The sequence below is a fragment of the Girardinichthys multiradiatus genome, chromosome 2 (assembly GCF_021462225.1).
Source record: "Girardinichthys multiradiatus isolate DD_20200921_A chromosome 2, DD_fGirMul_XY1, whole genome shotgun sequence".
Classification (NCBI taxonomy): Eukaryota; Metazoa; Chordata; class Actinopteri; order Cyprinodontiformes; family Goodeidae; genus Girardinichthys; species Girardinichthys multiradiatus.
In genome coordinates, this window is record NC_061795.1 from 39486108 (window position 1) to 39498586 (window position 12479).

General features: G+C 42.7%; 1 protein-coding gene across 4 annotated transcripts in view; it reads left to right on the forward strand.

The window, feature by feature from the left end:
* Positions 1-12479, forward strand: part of srgap1a (SLIT-ROBO Rho GTPase activating protein 1a) — a 114551-nt gene that overhangs the window by 72460 nt on the left and 29612 nt on the right. For all 4 annotated transcript variants that reach the window (XM_047391667.1, XM_047391677.1, XM_047391695.1 and 1 more), the window contains exons 7-10: positions 817-1038; positions 1535-1636; positions 9729-9926; positions 10779-10863. In XM_047391667.1, the coding sequence (XP_047247623.1) occupies positions 817-1038; positions 1535-1636; positions 9729-9926; positions 10779-10863 (607 nt within the window). The remainder of the gene's footprint in view (positions 1-816; positions 1039-1534; positions 1637-9728; positions 9927-10778; positions 10864-12479) is intronic.

Below are 12479 nucleotides of genomic sequence, written 5' to 3' on the forward strand. Positions count from 1 at the left end.
TAGTTCCATCCATGTTCCTATCATCTGACAAACGTCCCTGTCCTGCTGCAGAAAAGCATTCCCACAGCATGATGCTGCCACCACATCATTCCCTGTTAGATTTCCACCACACAGGGCATTTTGTATGTGGTTTATAAAGTTAAATGTTGGTCTTTTTTGACTAGAGCACTTTAATGTACCTTTCATGGCTTGTGGCAAACTGGAAACAGGATATCTTATGGCTTTTTTCCTTTAATAATTGTTTTTTCATGCTGCTCTTCTATAAAGGCAGATTTCAACTAATAATTGTCTTCTTGACTAATTCTCCAACCTGAGCTCGGGATCTTTGCAGCTCCTTCAGAGTTACCATGGGCCTCTTGGCTGCACTTCTCATCAACACTTTTTTCCTGATCTGTCAGTTTAGGTGGATGACCATGTCTTGGTAGGTTTGCGGTTGTGCTATAGTCTTTCCAGTTGCAGATGATGCATGAAAAAATGCTCACTGTGAAGTTTAAATTTAGGATAGTGTTTTGTTTTTTTTAACCTAATCCTACTTTAAAACTCAACTGTCTGATGTGTTCTTTGGTCTTCATGATGCTTTTAGTTTACTAATGTTCTCTATTTGATTTATGAAGTAGCAAGGCAGCTGTGTATAAATGTGCAAATTGCTAGTTTTAAAAGCCATTAGCAAATATACAAACGAATTACAAATTTTAAAAACATAATTATTTTTGTGCGTTATAATTTCTGTGATATCATGTCTTTTTATATATGTTTTAATTTTTCTTGTTAAAAACCTCCCAGCTAAGATTTCTCTTCTGTTTTTTTTCCATCCAGTGCTGCGATTTGGGGTACCATGCAAGTCTAAACCGGGCTTTGCGGACCTGCCTCTCAGCAGAGTACAACCTGGAAACGTCACGCCACGAGGGTTTAGATATCATAGAAAATGCAGTGGACAGTCTGGACCCACGGAGTGACCGACAGAGGTTCATGGAGATGTATCCTACAGCCTTCTGCCCACCAGCCAAATTTGAGTTCCAGTCTCACATGGGAGACGAAGTATGTTGTGGACTAACAATAATGATGTATTGATGAGATGTGACAGTTTTGCAGCAGTTTTACAGTTAATAATTGTCTTAGCTGATTGTTGCTGATTGACCGTGGAATGAAATGAAAACAGGGCTGTGTTTAGAACTGCAAATCCACAAAAACACGGCATGAATAAAAATTGGAGAGAAGCAATTTCAGACATAATGTAATGAGGTTTGATAGTGCTTAAGTGCAGCTTTTTATTGTGAACGGGCTGCCCTATCATGTTTTATAGGGCACTAAATTTCACAAATCAAGTATTTTCCTTCCCCTGGATTTAAGTAGTTTAACATTAGTTCGGTTTTATTGTTCGTATGCCACTTTGCTGACATCATGTCTGTTTTTGTAGCTCTTGTTCTGTGGCTGTCTGCCTTCCAGTTCACAGAAGTCACTGAGGTTTTCTCTGTAATTAAAAAAGAATGTGGATAGGATTTATTACTATATAAAGATGTGTTCTCTCTTCCAGGTGTGCCATATCACAGCACAGCCACCAGTCAATGGGGAGCTCATCCTGAGGTTCCAGCAGTTGCAGTCTCGATTGGCTACTCTGAAGATTGAGAATGAAGAGGTAAGACGAAACATTTTAAATAAATAATGAATACAGAAATGTCTTGTGCCAAAATAGATATGTCTTCTCTCTTTGACTCGAGCTTTGTTCACTGAAAGCTGAGTTCTCCACGGTTTGTTGGCTGGAAGAGGCTGAAAACTTCAGAAAATTAAAGCAGCTAAAGAAAGTTTTTCTGATGTCAACAAGCTGGAGGAGAAAATATTAGCTATGAAGATTCAGGTTGAAGTGTTTGTTGTGTGTACATAAAACCATGTATATGCATCAAACAATGTTCTTCTCTTTTTTTTAGGTATCTATAAAATCCCTTTTTTGCCCCTGCAAGTATTTACCACAATGCTTTTATTTGTGCAACCCTCTGCCTCTTTTTTTTGCTGCATCTGCAGCTGGAGATACACACATCAGGCTAACTTTTGGATCACGTCTGACCTGTTTCTCCTCTTTCAGGCATCTGTTGTTTTCCTTCATATTTCAGTCTTTGCACATCTCTTCCTTTTTACTTGTACAAAGAAGCAGGAACACATAGGTCAACTTCCAAAACAATCATTGCTGGTTAATATATTTTGATCAAACTGCCAGATCATGAGTGATCCTGACGCTTTGGACCCATATCGACGTATTATTAAGTTTGTATTTAGCTACATGCAAAAAAAGATTAACACCAAGCTTTATTGTGCTGGAGTCACTGACATATGGCAACTTCTAATTCTGAGCATCAAAGAGGGTTTAGTGATACAAAGAATTTCTGATCAAAGTAGGTGGTTGACAAAAGAAACACTGCAAGTTATATCCATGTATATTCGAAAGTACTCCTGGCAAAAAGTGCACCACCCTGTCAAAGTATTGATATTTATTGAAATCTTTAAGTTTTGTCACACTACAACCACAACTATTGGGATTTTAATATGGTAGATAAAAACATAAAGTGAGATGTATCGTTTCTCAGTCTTTTACAATTAGAGACTTAAAGACTGTGCAGTACATTTGTTTTCAGACCCCTTTACTTGGATACCCCTGAGTAAAGTTTTACTGCAGCCAATTCCTTTTAGGTCACCTATTTAGTTACTTTTTGAATGAGTTTAAAGCAAGATTATTGTTTAAAACTGTATGCCAACCTTTGAACATATCATAAAGCACTGTTCAATTATCATCCAAAAATGATTAGCATAGCACAACTGTAAACCTTCCAAGAACATCCACCTAAAGTGAGAGGCTTGGCATGAAGAGCATTAATCAAATTAGCACCTCAGAGCCCCATGGTAACTCTGGAGGAGTTGCAGAGGTCCACAGCTCAGGAGGGAAAATCTATTTACAGGACAACTTTTAGATTGGTAAAAGACGTTTAGAGCTATGTATCATTTTTCATGTGTTACTTTGTTTTGGACTGTCACATAAAAAATTGATAAAATAAATGTTTGTGTCATTATGTTCGAAATAGCTCGGACCCACATACAGAGAACACTCAGGAGGAGGAAGTAAAATAAAGGTTGTTTATTGAAGATATAGTCAGGTACGGAACGGACGAAATATCTCACTGTAAGGAGAGAAGTGAAGAGAATGGATGAGTATGGGTAACGGAGGGAAAAACAAAACTAAGAGCAAATAGTTATCTTGATACTGAGATCGGCTTACTGAGTTATGGTGGTCAGGTCGCCATGGGGATTGAGATTCAGGATCCAGGTCTTAAGCAGGTATATCCGTAGAGAGTTCACTTGGTGCTGTTCTGTGGAGCTCAGGTTACTGTAAACAAGTTCGATGTGCGGTGGCTTACGTTGGAGGATGGACACTTGTGGCTTGGCTCAGGAGACGAAGAGGACAGGAAGCTGCCAGTTTGATGCGAATCCAAACGAAGGTAGAGTCACAGGATAGGAATCCTCAGAACGAAGACAGGCTTGATCATCCAGAGTAACTTTCAGAAACATAGTCCAGAAAACTCAGTGACATAGATCCAAAGCTTAGACTTTCAAAATCTGCAGAGGAGCAAAAAACAAAGTTAAACGAGGTCGAAGTACGAAGCATAACTTGGAGTGTGGCTAGAGTTTGTACCACTGTGGTAAAACACTCTCGCATTGAAATGCTGGCAGCCTCTTGCTTAAGTACTCCTCCTGGCAATCAGTGGAATAAGGCGCACCTGTCACCCAGCACACCTGAGAGTTCCAGCACCACCTGAGAATGAGCAGATGTAGCAAGCACAAAAACACAAACCCAGATCCTGACAGTTTGTGGTTGTAGTGTGACAAGATTTGAAAAGTTTAAAAGGTTTAAATACTTTCAAACATAAATCCCCTCGATTTTTTTACTCAATGACAAGCCTGTTATGCTTTACCAGTTAAATGCTCCATAATGTGATTAAGCACTCGTACTCGTACTTGTCTCGTTGTCTTCTGCTTCATCCGGGACCAGGTTGCGGGGGGCAACAGACTCAGTAGAGACACCTAGACTTCCCTCTCACCAGACACCTCCTCCAGCTCCTCCGGGGGGATCCCAAGGTGTTCGCAGGGCAGCTGAGAGACATAGTCCCTCCAGCGTGTCCTGGGTCGTCCCCTGGGCCTCCTCCCGGTGGGACGTGCCTGGAACACCTCACGAGGGAGGCGTCCAGGAGGCATCCGGTATAGATGCCCGAGCCACCTCATCTGGCTCCTCTCGATGTGGAGGAGCAGCGGCTCTACTCCGAGCTCCTCCTGGATGGCCGAGCTCCTCACCCTATCTCTAAGGGAGTGCCCGGCCACCCTACGGTGGAAGCTCATTTCAGCCGCCTGTATCTGGGATCTCGTTCTTTCATCCATGACCCAAAGTTCATGGCCATAGCTGAGAGTAGGAACGATGACCGACCGGTAATTCGAGAGCTGCGCTTTTCGGCTCAGCTCTCTCTTCACCACAACGGACCAGCACAGCGTCCCCATTACTGCAGCAGCCGCACCGATCTGTCTGTCTATTGCCCGCTCCATTCTTCCCTCACTCATGAACAAGGCCCTGACATAATTGAACTCCTCCACTTGAAGTAGGAACTCCCTTCCAACCTGAAGAGGACAAGACACCTTTAACCGGTCTAGAACCATGACCTCGTACTTGGAGGAGCTGATCTTCATCCCAGCCGCTTCACACTCGGCTGCGAACCGCCCCAATGCATGCTGTAGGTCTTGGCTAGAGGGGGCCAGCAGGACTACGTCATCTGCAAAAAGAAGAGATGAAATCCACTGGTTCCCAAACCAGACCCCCTCCGGCCCTTGGCTGCGCCTAGAAGTCCTGTCCATAAATGTTATGAACAGTACCGGTGACAAAGGGCAGCCCTGCCTGACTGGATGGCCCCTAATAAAGGCCCCCCGACTCCATACTCCTGGAGCAACTCCCACTGGGCACCATGAGGGACACAGTCAAATGCTTTCTCCAGGTCCACAAAACACATGTGGACCGGTTGGGCAAACTCCCATGAACCCTTGAGTACCCTGCAGATGGTGTAGAGCTGGTGCAGTGTTCAATGGCTGGGACGAAAACCACACTGCTCCTCATGAAGCCTGAAACTATTGGCCAGACTCCTCTCCAATACCCTGGCATAGGTCTTACCAGGGGGCTGAGGAGTGTGATCCCCCTATAGTTGGAACACACCCTCCGATCACCCTTCTTATGAAGGGGGACCCCCACCCCAGCCTTCCAGTCCAGAGGCACTGTCCCCAACCGCCACACAATGTTGAAGAGGTGTGTCAACCATGACAGCTCCACAACATCCAGATGCTTGAGGTACAAAGGGCGGATCTCATCCACCCCTTGAGCCCTGCCACCGTGGAGCTTTTTAACCACCTTGGTAACTTCAGCCTGGGTGATCAAAGAGTCCAACCCTGAGTCCCCGGCCTCTGCTTGCACCAGGGAGTGCATGATGGCAGGATTGAGGAGATCCTCGAAGTACTCCTTCCACCACCCGATAATGTCCCCAGTCAAGGTCAGCAGCTCCCCACCCCAACTGTAAACATTGTTGGCAAAGCACTGTTTTCCCCTCCTGAGGCGCCAGACGGTTGGCCAGAATTGCTTTGAGGCCAACCGGTAGTCCTTCTCCATGGCCTCACCGAACTCCTCCCAGGCCCGAGTTTTTGCCTCTGCCACAGCCCAGGAAGCGGCACGCTTGGCCTCACGGTACCTGTCAGGTGCCTCAAGAGTCCCACAAGCCAACCACAGCTGATAGGATTGCTCCTTCAGCTTGACAGCGTCCCTTACTGCCGGTGTCCACCACCAGGTTTGTGGATTGCCGCCGCGACTGGTACCGCAGACCTTACGGCCACAGCTACGGGCAGCAGCATCGACAAAAGACGCGGAGAACATGGTCCACTCTGACTCTATGTCTCCAACCATCTGGTCAAAGCTTCCTGCCCGAGGGCTCCGCCAGACGTTCGCAGCATAGCCTCACTATGCGCTTGGGCCTGCCAAGTCTGTCCAGCTTTCTCCTCTTCCAGCGGATCCAACTCATCACCAGGTGTCTCTTCACCCGAGTCTCCAAAACATGTGGCCAAAGGTCTGTCAACACGACAACAAAGTCGATCATCGACCTCCTGCCTAGGGTGTCCTGGTGCAAAGTGCACTGATGAACACCCTTATACTTGATCATCTCGTGGGACATTCCCAGTGAGCAATGATTAGCAAAAGTTGTCCAGAAAAGAAGAACTTCACACAGTGTCTGAAACACACGGATAAATGCTCCTGTTTTTTCTTTTTACATCTTCTAGATGTTTGGTTGCTTGTCCGTCATTCATAAGGAGAAATTATGCTAGGAGATAGCAGGGGATAAGCTAGAAAACGTAGATCTATAAGGCATTTTCCTGCAGGAAAATGTTGTTTGCCAGTGGTCATCAGGATTTTGCTTATTGTGACTCTTCTGCATGAAGAAGTTTGCCCCTGAAATAACAGTTAACATTTTTTGTTCACTCCCAAATAAACTGCATATTACTGCTGCCAGGATACGTTGCACTTAGTCAATTTTCATCATGTAAAAAAGTTAACGCCACCTGTCAAACAGCTCATTTGAACAATGTATAGGTAGTCAATAAAACAACTATTCTTTGTGAACCCAGAGTATGTAAACTGGTTAACATTTGGGTTTTTACTTGACACTGTTTGCCAATAATTAAAAGAGTAAATAATCAGTATTAACCCGGTTACAGTTTCATACCCCCCACCCCTCAACATATGTAGGTGTGGAAGCTGACGATTCCCTGTTTGCTTCGTGTCCTTGTCTGCTTGCCTCACTGAAGCGGATGTCCTGGTGGGTGAGAATCTGAGGGCACTGCAGCCTCATGTTACGGTCACCAGATGGCCTCTTTTCCTGGGCATGGTGTACAAGATTTATCCTTGAAAAATGAACTTTCAAAGCACGGTGGAGACCTGTGTGCTCCACTGTCAAACGCAAAAGAGAGTCTGTCGTTATTTGGACAGGAAAAGCTACAGGGCAGAGCTTCATAGAAGTGCAGCTGCATCCTCAAAGCACTTCTGAATCTCTCAAAGAAAACATGCCGAAAAATTTACTCTGTATTCATTGGTGGGTAGAGTGTAAAATCGGAAGTCTGAACCTGGATGTCGACCCAGCTGGAGCGAGTTCACTGTTAAAATCCCAATTAGACAAAGTTGTTCGCAGTTCCTCAGTACACCTCTTTGCTTTATTTTAGATTAAATAATCATCCAATTTACATTTCATTTACCTTTCTGTGACCCAAAATTCACACAGGCTGATGTTCCACTGGTGCCTGGTGTCCTCATAGCAAAAACACAAGCTGACTGAGCTTTTATTCTTAGGATTTTTCACACCAAGTCCCGGCAATGTCATACCATCTCTTCTGCAGGGAGTGTTTGTTTTTCTCCAGATAAATTTCAGGGAGACATATCAAAGCTGGTGTCCGTCTGTGCTCATAGCTTGATGAACAGCAGATTACACACTTACTGCAGGGTCTGTTGAAAGCTACTGGACTGCTGTCTGGCTGCAGAGATGTGTTGATAGATGCTGAAATAACTGTTAACTGATGGGTTCTTTCTGACCTGCAGCGTCACACTTATTTAAAACGTCAAAACTGGAAGTATTTTGGATTTTGACATTGCAAAAGTTACTTTTGGCTTGCAGAATGAAGATTTGAAATACATCGCACATCAATAATACTGATGCTGAAATGTTGATATTGAGCTTTTAGAAATAGTTTAACACAGAAAAATAAACATGACTCCACCCGTGGGGCTTTGTGTAGGTCTGTTATACAGCTGCAGGGCCTGATGATGGGCATATCCTGCGAGTGTCCCCATGAGCTCTGTTGTAATTGAGCCCAGCAGTGAACATTGGAAACTATTCATCCACTGAATAATGGATAAACTCAACAGCTTTTTCACTGGGAGACATTCTCTCGCATGCATGGCTCCTGTCCTCATAATGACAGCTGGGCCTCTCTACTCCGAAGGGGCCACCTGGGATGGGGTTCGCTGGTGGGAGAGGTATCCCAAACATATTCAGAGTGTCTAACTAGCAACTGTATGTCTCAACAAATTACCTTTTCTAAGGACCTGTCAGGAAACTTTTTCTAAGGTTGTAGAGTCCTCCATCTCATTCCTCCCTATCTTCCTTCCTTGCATGCTGTTATTACTCATGTTCCAACCTGTATTTTGTTTTAGCCTAATGACATGTTGGATACCATTGAAACTACGTCCACATTGTGTGCTTAAACACTTGTTTCAGCACTGTAATCCATCACAGGAACATAAAAAGCCATCTTGTATTTTAGGTATTTTCTTCTCTTTTGAACACAGTCTGACTTAAAGGTCAAACTGCCTGTAAGAAACAAGCTAAAATTCCTCTGTCTGATTAAATCCAACCATTTACATCCCCAATCCACCTTCTCCTTTCAATACCGCCAAGGTCAGATAAGATTAATACCTGAAGAATGGGCATGTTTTCTTTGTGTTGGAGGTTGCTGGGATCATTAAGAATTATTGGGAGTTTCCCCCAATAATTAATCAGGGTCCCTTTAATCTGTGCAGCAAACAGAACTAATATAGTCACAACCCTTTGTTTTCTGCCAGGATATGTCTCTATCAAGTGGTCAAAGAAGTATTTTCCTGGATTTTTCAAGAGAGGTAGTTGTTATTTTTTCTGCGTCCTCCAGACCTCTTTTCCTCTGCAGCTTTTCTGCATCAATAACTCATTCTCATATGTGCCACTCCTTTTCCATGGTTTATTTATATACAGGGTATATCCTTGAAGTTATTAATTACATAAATGCCATCTTACATTGCCCTGTATGCCAATTATCTGTTTGTTGATCATATTATATGGAACAGCAGAAAATGTTTTACACATCATTCCCAGAAGTTGTTAGCCAATAAATAGCTGTATCCAGACGCTTATAATTCCTTATAATTCTGTATGGCTCCTGTATCAATACTTTATATCCTTTTAATAATTTTAACAATCTAAATTGCACGTGTTTTTATTATTATTAATAGTATTATTATTATTATTATTATTATTACAACTAGATGCATAAAAATACAATAACCATAACTACAAAACAATTAGAAAATGCAGTTTCATTTATCAAATTTAGCGCTTTGTTGTTCTTTTACAGATGCATTTTCACTCTTTCTTTGTTTGTCCCATCCTTTATAATCATATGTCTCCACATAATAGACCCAGTCATGGCCTGCAGCTCTCGGCCAGCTTGAACATCTTTTGTAGTGAATGGAGAAGGGTACGCTTGGCCAAACCCTGATATTTATATGCTTCCGGAGAAGCATTGTTGACAGGCTAGAGGCGGTTATGGAAATGAATCTTTGAAGGCTGCAAGTGAATGTACCATCTCCAGCCAGCACCGTTCACCTCCAGCCCCTCTGAGTGCATGCTAGCTGATTGCTTTGGCTCGAAGTCATGTTCAACAGCCTGCAGTTTTTAAAGATTGTACGTCTTGTCAGAAAGCACCTGAATATTTTAGTGGCATGAGGTGGAGAGTGGGTGGAGAGAGGGAGGAAAATGGGGGAATGGTGACACCATGATGGTGAAAAGATGACATCAAGCTTTTAAACTGGTTTTCTTTTTTTAACTTTGATCATAGCTTCATCTGCTATTCAACAGGTCAAAAAGACATCAGAGGCCACTTTGACTACCATCCAGGATATGGTGACCATTGAAGACTATGACGTGTCCGAGTGCTTCCACCACAGCCGCTCCACAGAATCAGTCAAGTCCACTGTTTCTGAGACGTACCTCAGCAAGCCCAGCATCGCTAAGAGAAGGGCCAACCAGCAGGAAACAGAGCAGTTCTACTTCATGGTGAGTTTTTTGGCTTATTTTGAAAAGAAATTAAAAAACATATCCTTATTTTATTATAGCCTTTATAACATATTTTATAAGAGTCAAAGCTCTTATTGCATCTCTTCCATTCACGGTTGGAACATCGCACGGCTCCACTCTACTCAGCAATAAAGCTGTTGTGTTTCCATTGACTCATTGATGCTGGAGATTTGGCTTGAACCTCCAGCTGTCAGCGTCGTACACTGCCGCTATTAGATTAGATAGGTTTTAAGTACAAACAGGCAAAGTAAAATAAACACTCACTGTCACACAACATATCTTCCTACAGTGATTTCGAACCACCACCACTACTTTCGATTTGACCCGCTCCGGCTATTGTGACCCTTAATGTTTTTTATACTCTTGAGGTTTTTTTGTTTTTGTTTGTTTTTTTTTACTTTTTCACATTTGGCCCGCCTCAGCCTCGATCGGACCTGCTATCAAGGAGGTGTCAAGAAAGCCAGTAACGGGCCAGAAAAGCCAGTAATGAAAACAGTTGCAAAATGGGCTGAGTGGAGTGGAACTCGCCAAATTCGAGCCAATGGAAAAGGGGGTTTATTCAGCCTTGTGCTGATTTGTAGTAAAAAAAAATGCAATTATGCAATTATCATTTGGCATGGCAGAGGGTTAACTCTTCCAAAACATCTGCAGTTTGTAAAGCAAACTATCTCTCTTGGACTGGTCGAATATGGACATGCTCTGATAGAAGCCTTAAAAAGGCTTTCTGTGTGTCCTCTGCCCTTGGCTACCTTAGCATTGATTGCTGTCTTGAGAGCTTGCTCTCTGGCTGGCACTCGGGATGTCCGAGTAATTACTCTCAATTTTCCACAGAAATTCCGCGAGTTTCTGGAAGGCAGTAATCTCATCTCCAAACTGCAGGCCAAACACGATTTGCTGAAGAGGACACTCGGCGATGGTACAGTCATAGTATTTTTGCTTGGTCTCCCCCTGTGTTTATTCTCACCCTGTATTTCTTATTGACCTTCCTCCAGTGTTTCTCTTGGATTCATTAGCCCTTAACAGTTTGACAAACGCATTGCATTGAAATGGTGTTCCTACCTCTTTAGCCTTGTGGCATTCTGTCACATTACTACCACGAAGTTATGTTTATTTCATCAGGATTTTATTTGATAGACTGACACAACTGTGAAGGAGAAGGTAAAACAACTGTGTATGTATGTATTCAGCCCTTTCTACTAAGATTCCCCCAGGTAAAATCTATCCAGTTGCCTTCAGACGTCACCTAATTAGTACATAGTGTATATGTGTAATCTAATCAAATATACCTGATCGGTGAAGGCCTCAGAGGTTAGATCAGACAACATTATGAAGACCAAAGAAAAACGGGGCGGGTCAGGGTTGAAGTTCTGGAGGAGCTGCAGAGAGCTACAGCTCAGATGGGGCTGTTGAAAGGACAATTTGTAGTCGTGTGCTTCACAAATCTGGCCTTTATGGAAGAGTGGAGAGAAGAAAGTTACTGTTGAAAGAAAGAAAGCCATAAGAAGTCATATTTTCAGGTTGGCATAAACTATGTTGGGGATACACCAAACAGAAGATGCTCTGGTCAGATGAAACCTAAATGTAACCCTTTAGGATTGAGCAAAATGTTGCGGAAAACTAGCACTGGAGATAGCCCTGAACACACCATTCCCACTGGGAAACATGATGAAGGCAGCAGCATATTGTGGGAATGCTTTTTTGTTATTAAGGACAGGGAAACTAGTCAGAGAAGATGGTAACATGGATGGAGCTAAATATAAGACAAAGCTGGAAAAAAAACTGTTAGTGGCTGTAAAAGAGTTGAGAATGGGGAGGACATTCAACCTCTAACAGGACAAAAAGCAATAAACATGAAGCCAGAGGTCTAGCGAAAAGCTTTAGATTAAAGCATATTCATGTGTTTGAATGGCCCAGTCAAAGTCCAGACCCAAACCCAGCTGGTGGTAAGACTTGAAAATTTATGCTTTTATACTCTCCATCGAATCTGACTTATCTTGAATTATTTTCAAAGAACATTGGGTAAACAACTCAGTCTACGGATGCACAAAGTTGGTGGATGCATAACCCAAAAGAACTACAGCTATAATTACAACAAAAAGTGGTTTTACAAAGTATTTACTCAGAGGGACTGAATATGAAGAATGGATCCCACACTTTTCACATTTTTAGCATTTTCATTCCACTTCACAATTACGCTCAATTTTGCATAACTATTATTATACTTTGTGTTGATTTATCACCTGTAAAACACATAGCAGTCGTTGTAACATGAGAACATGTGAAAAGGTTTAAAGGGTGTGAATATTATTGCTAGGCACTTTTATTTGCATGTTGGATTTTATGTTATCTGTCAAGAAATTTTAGTCTTTACTCTGGCACATCTCCTTCATTTTACAGTGTTTCCCCCACTCTTGGAAAGACCTGTTGATAATTACCTGGGTTGTAGCCGACTATGCCACAACTAAAGGGGATTTTGAATTCATATTATCGAACTTAATGACTTACTCCCCATTTAACAGACTGCCATGTATT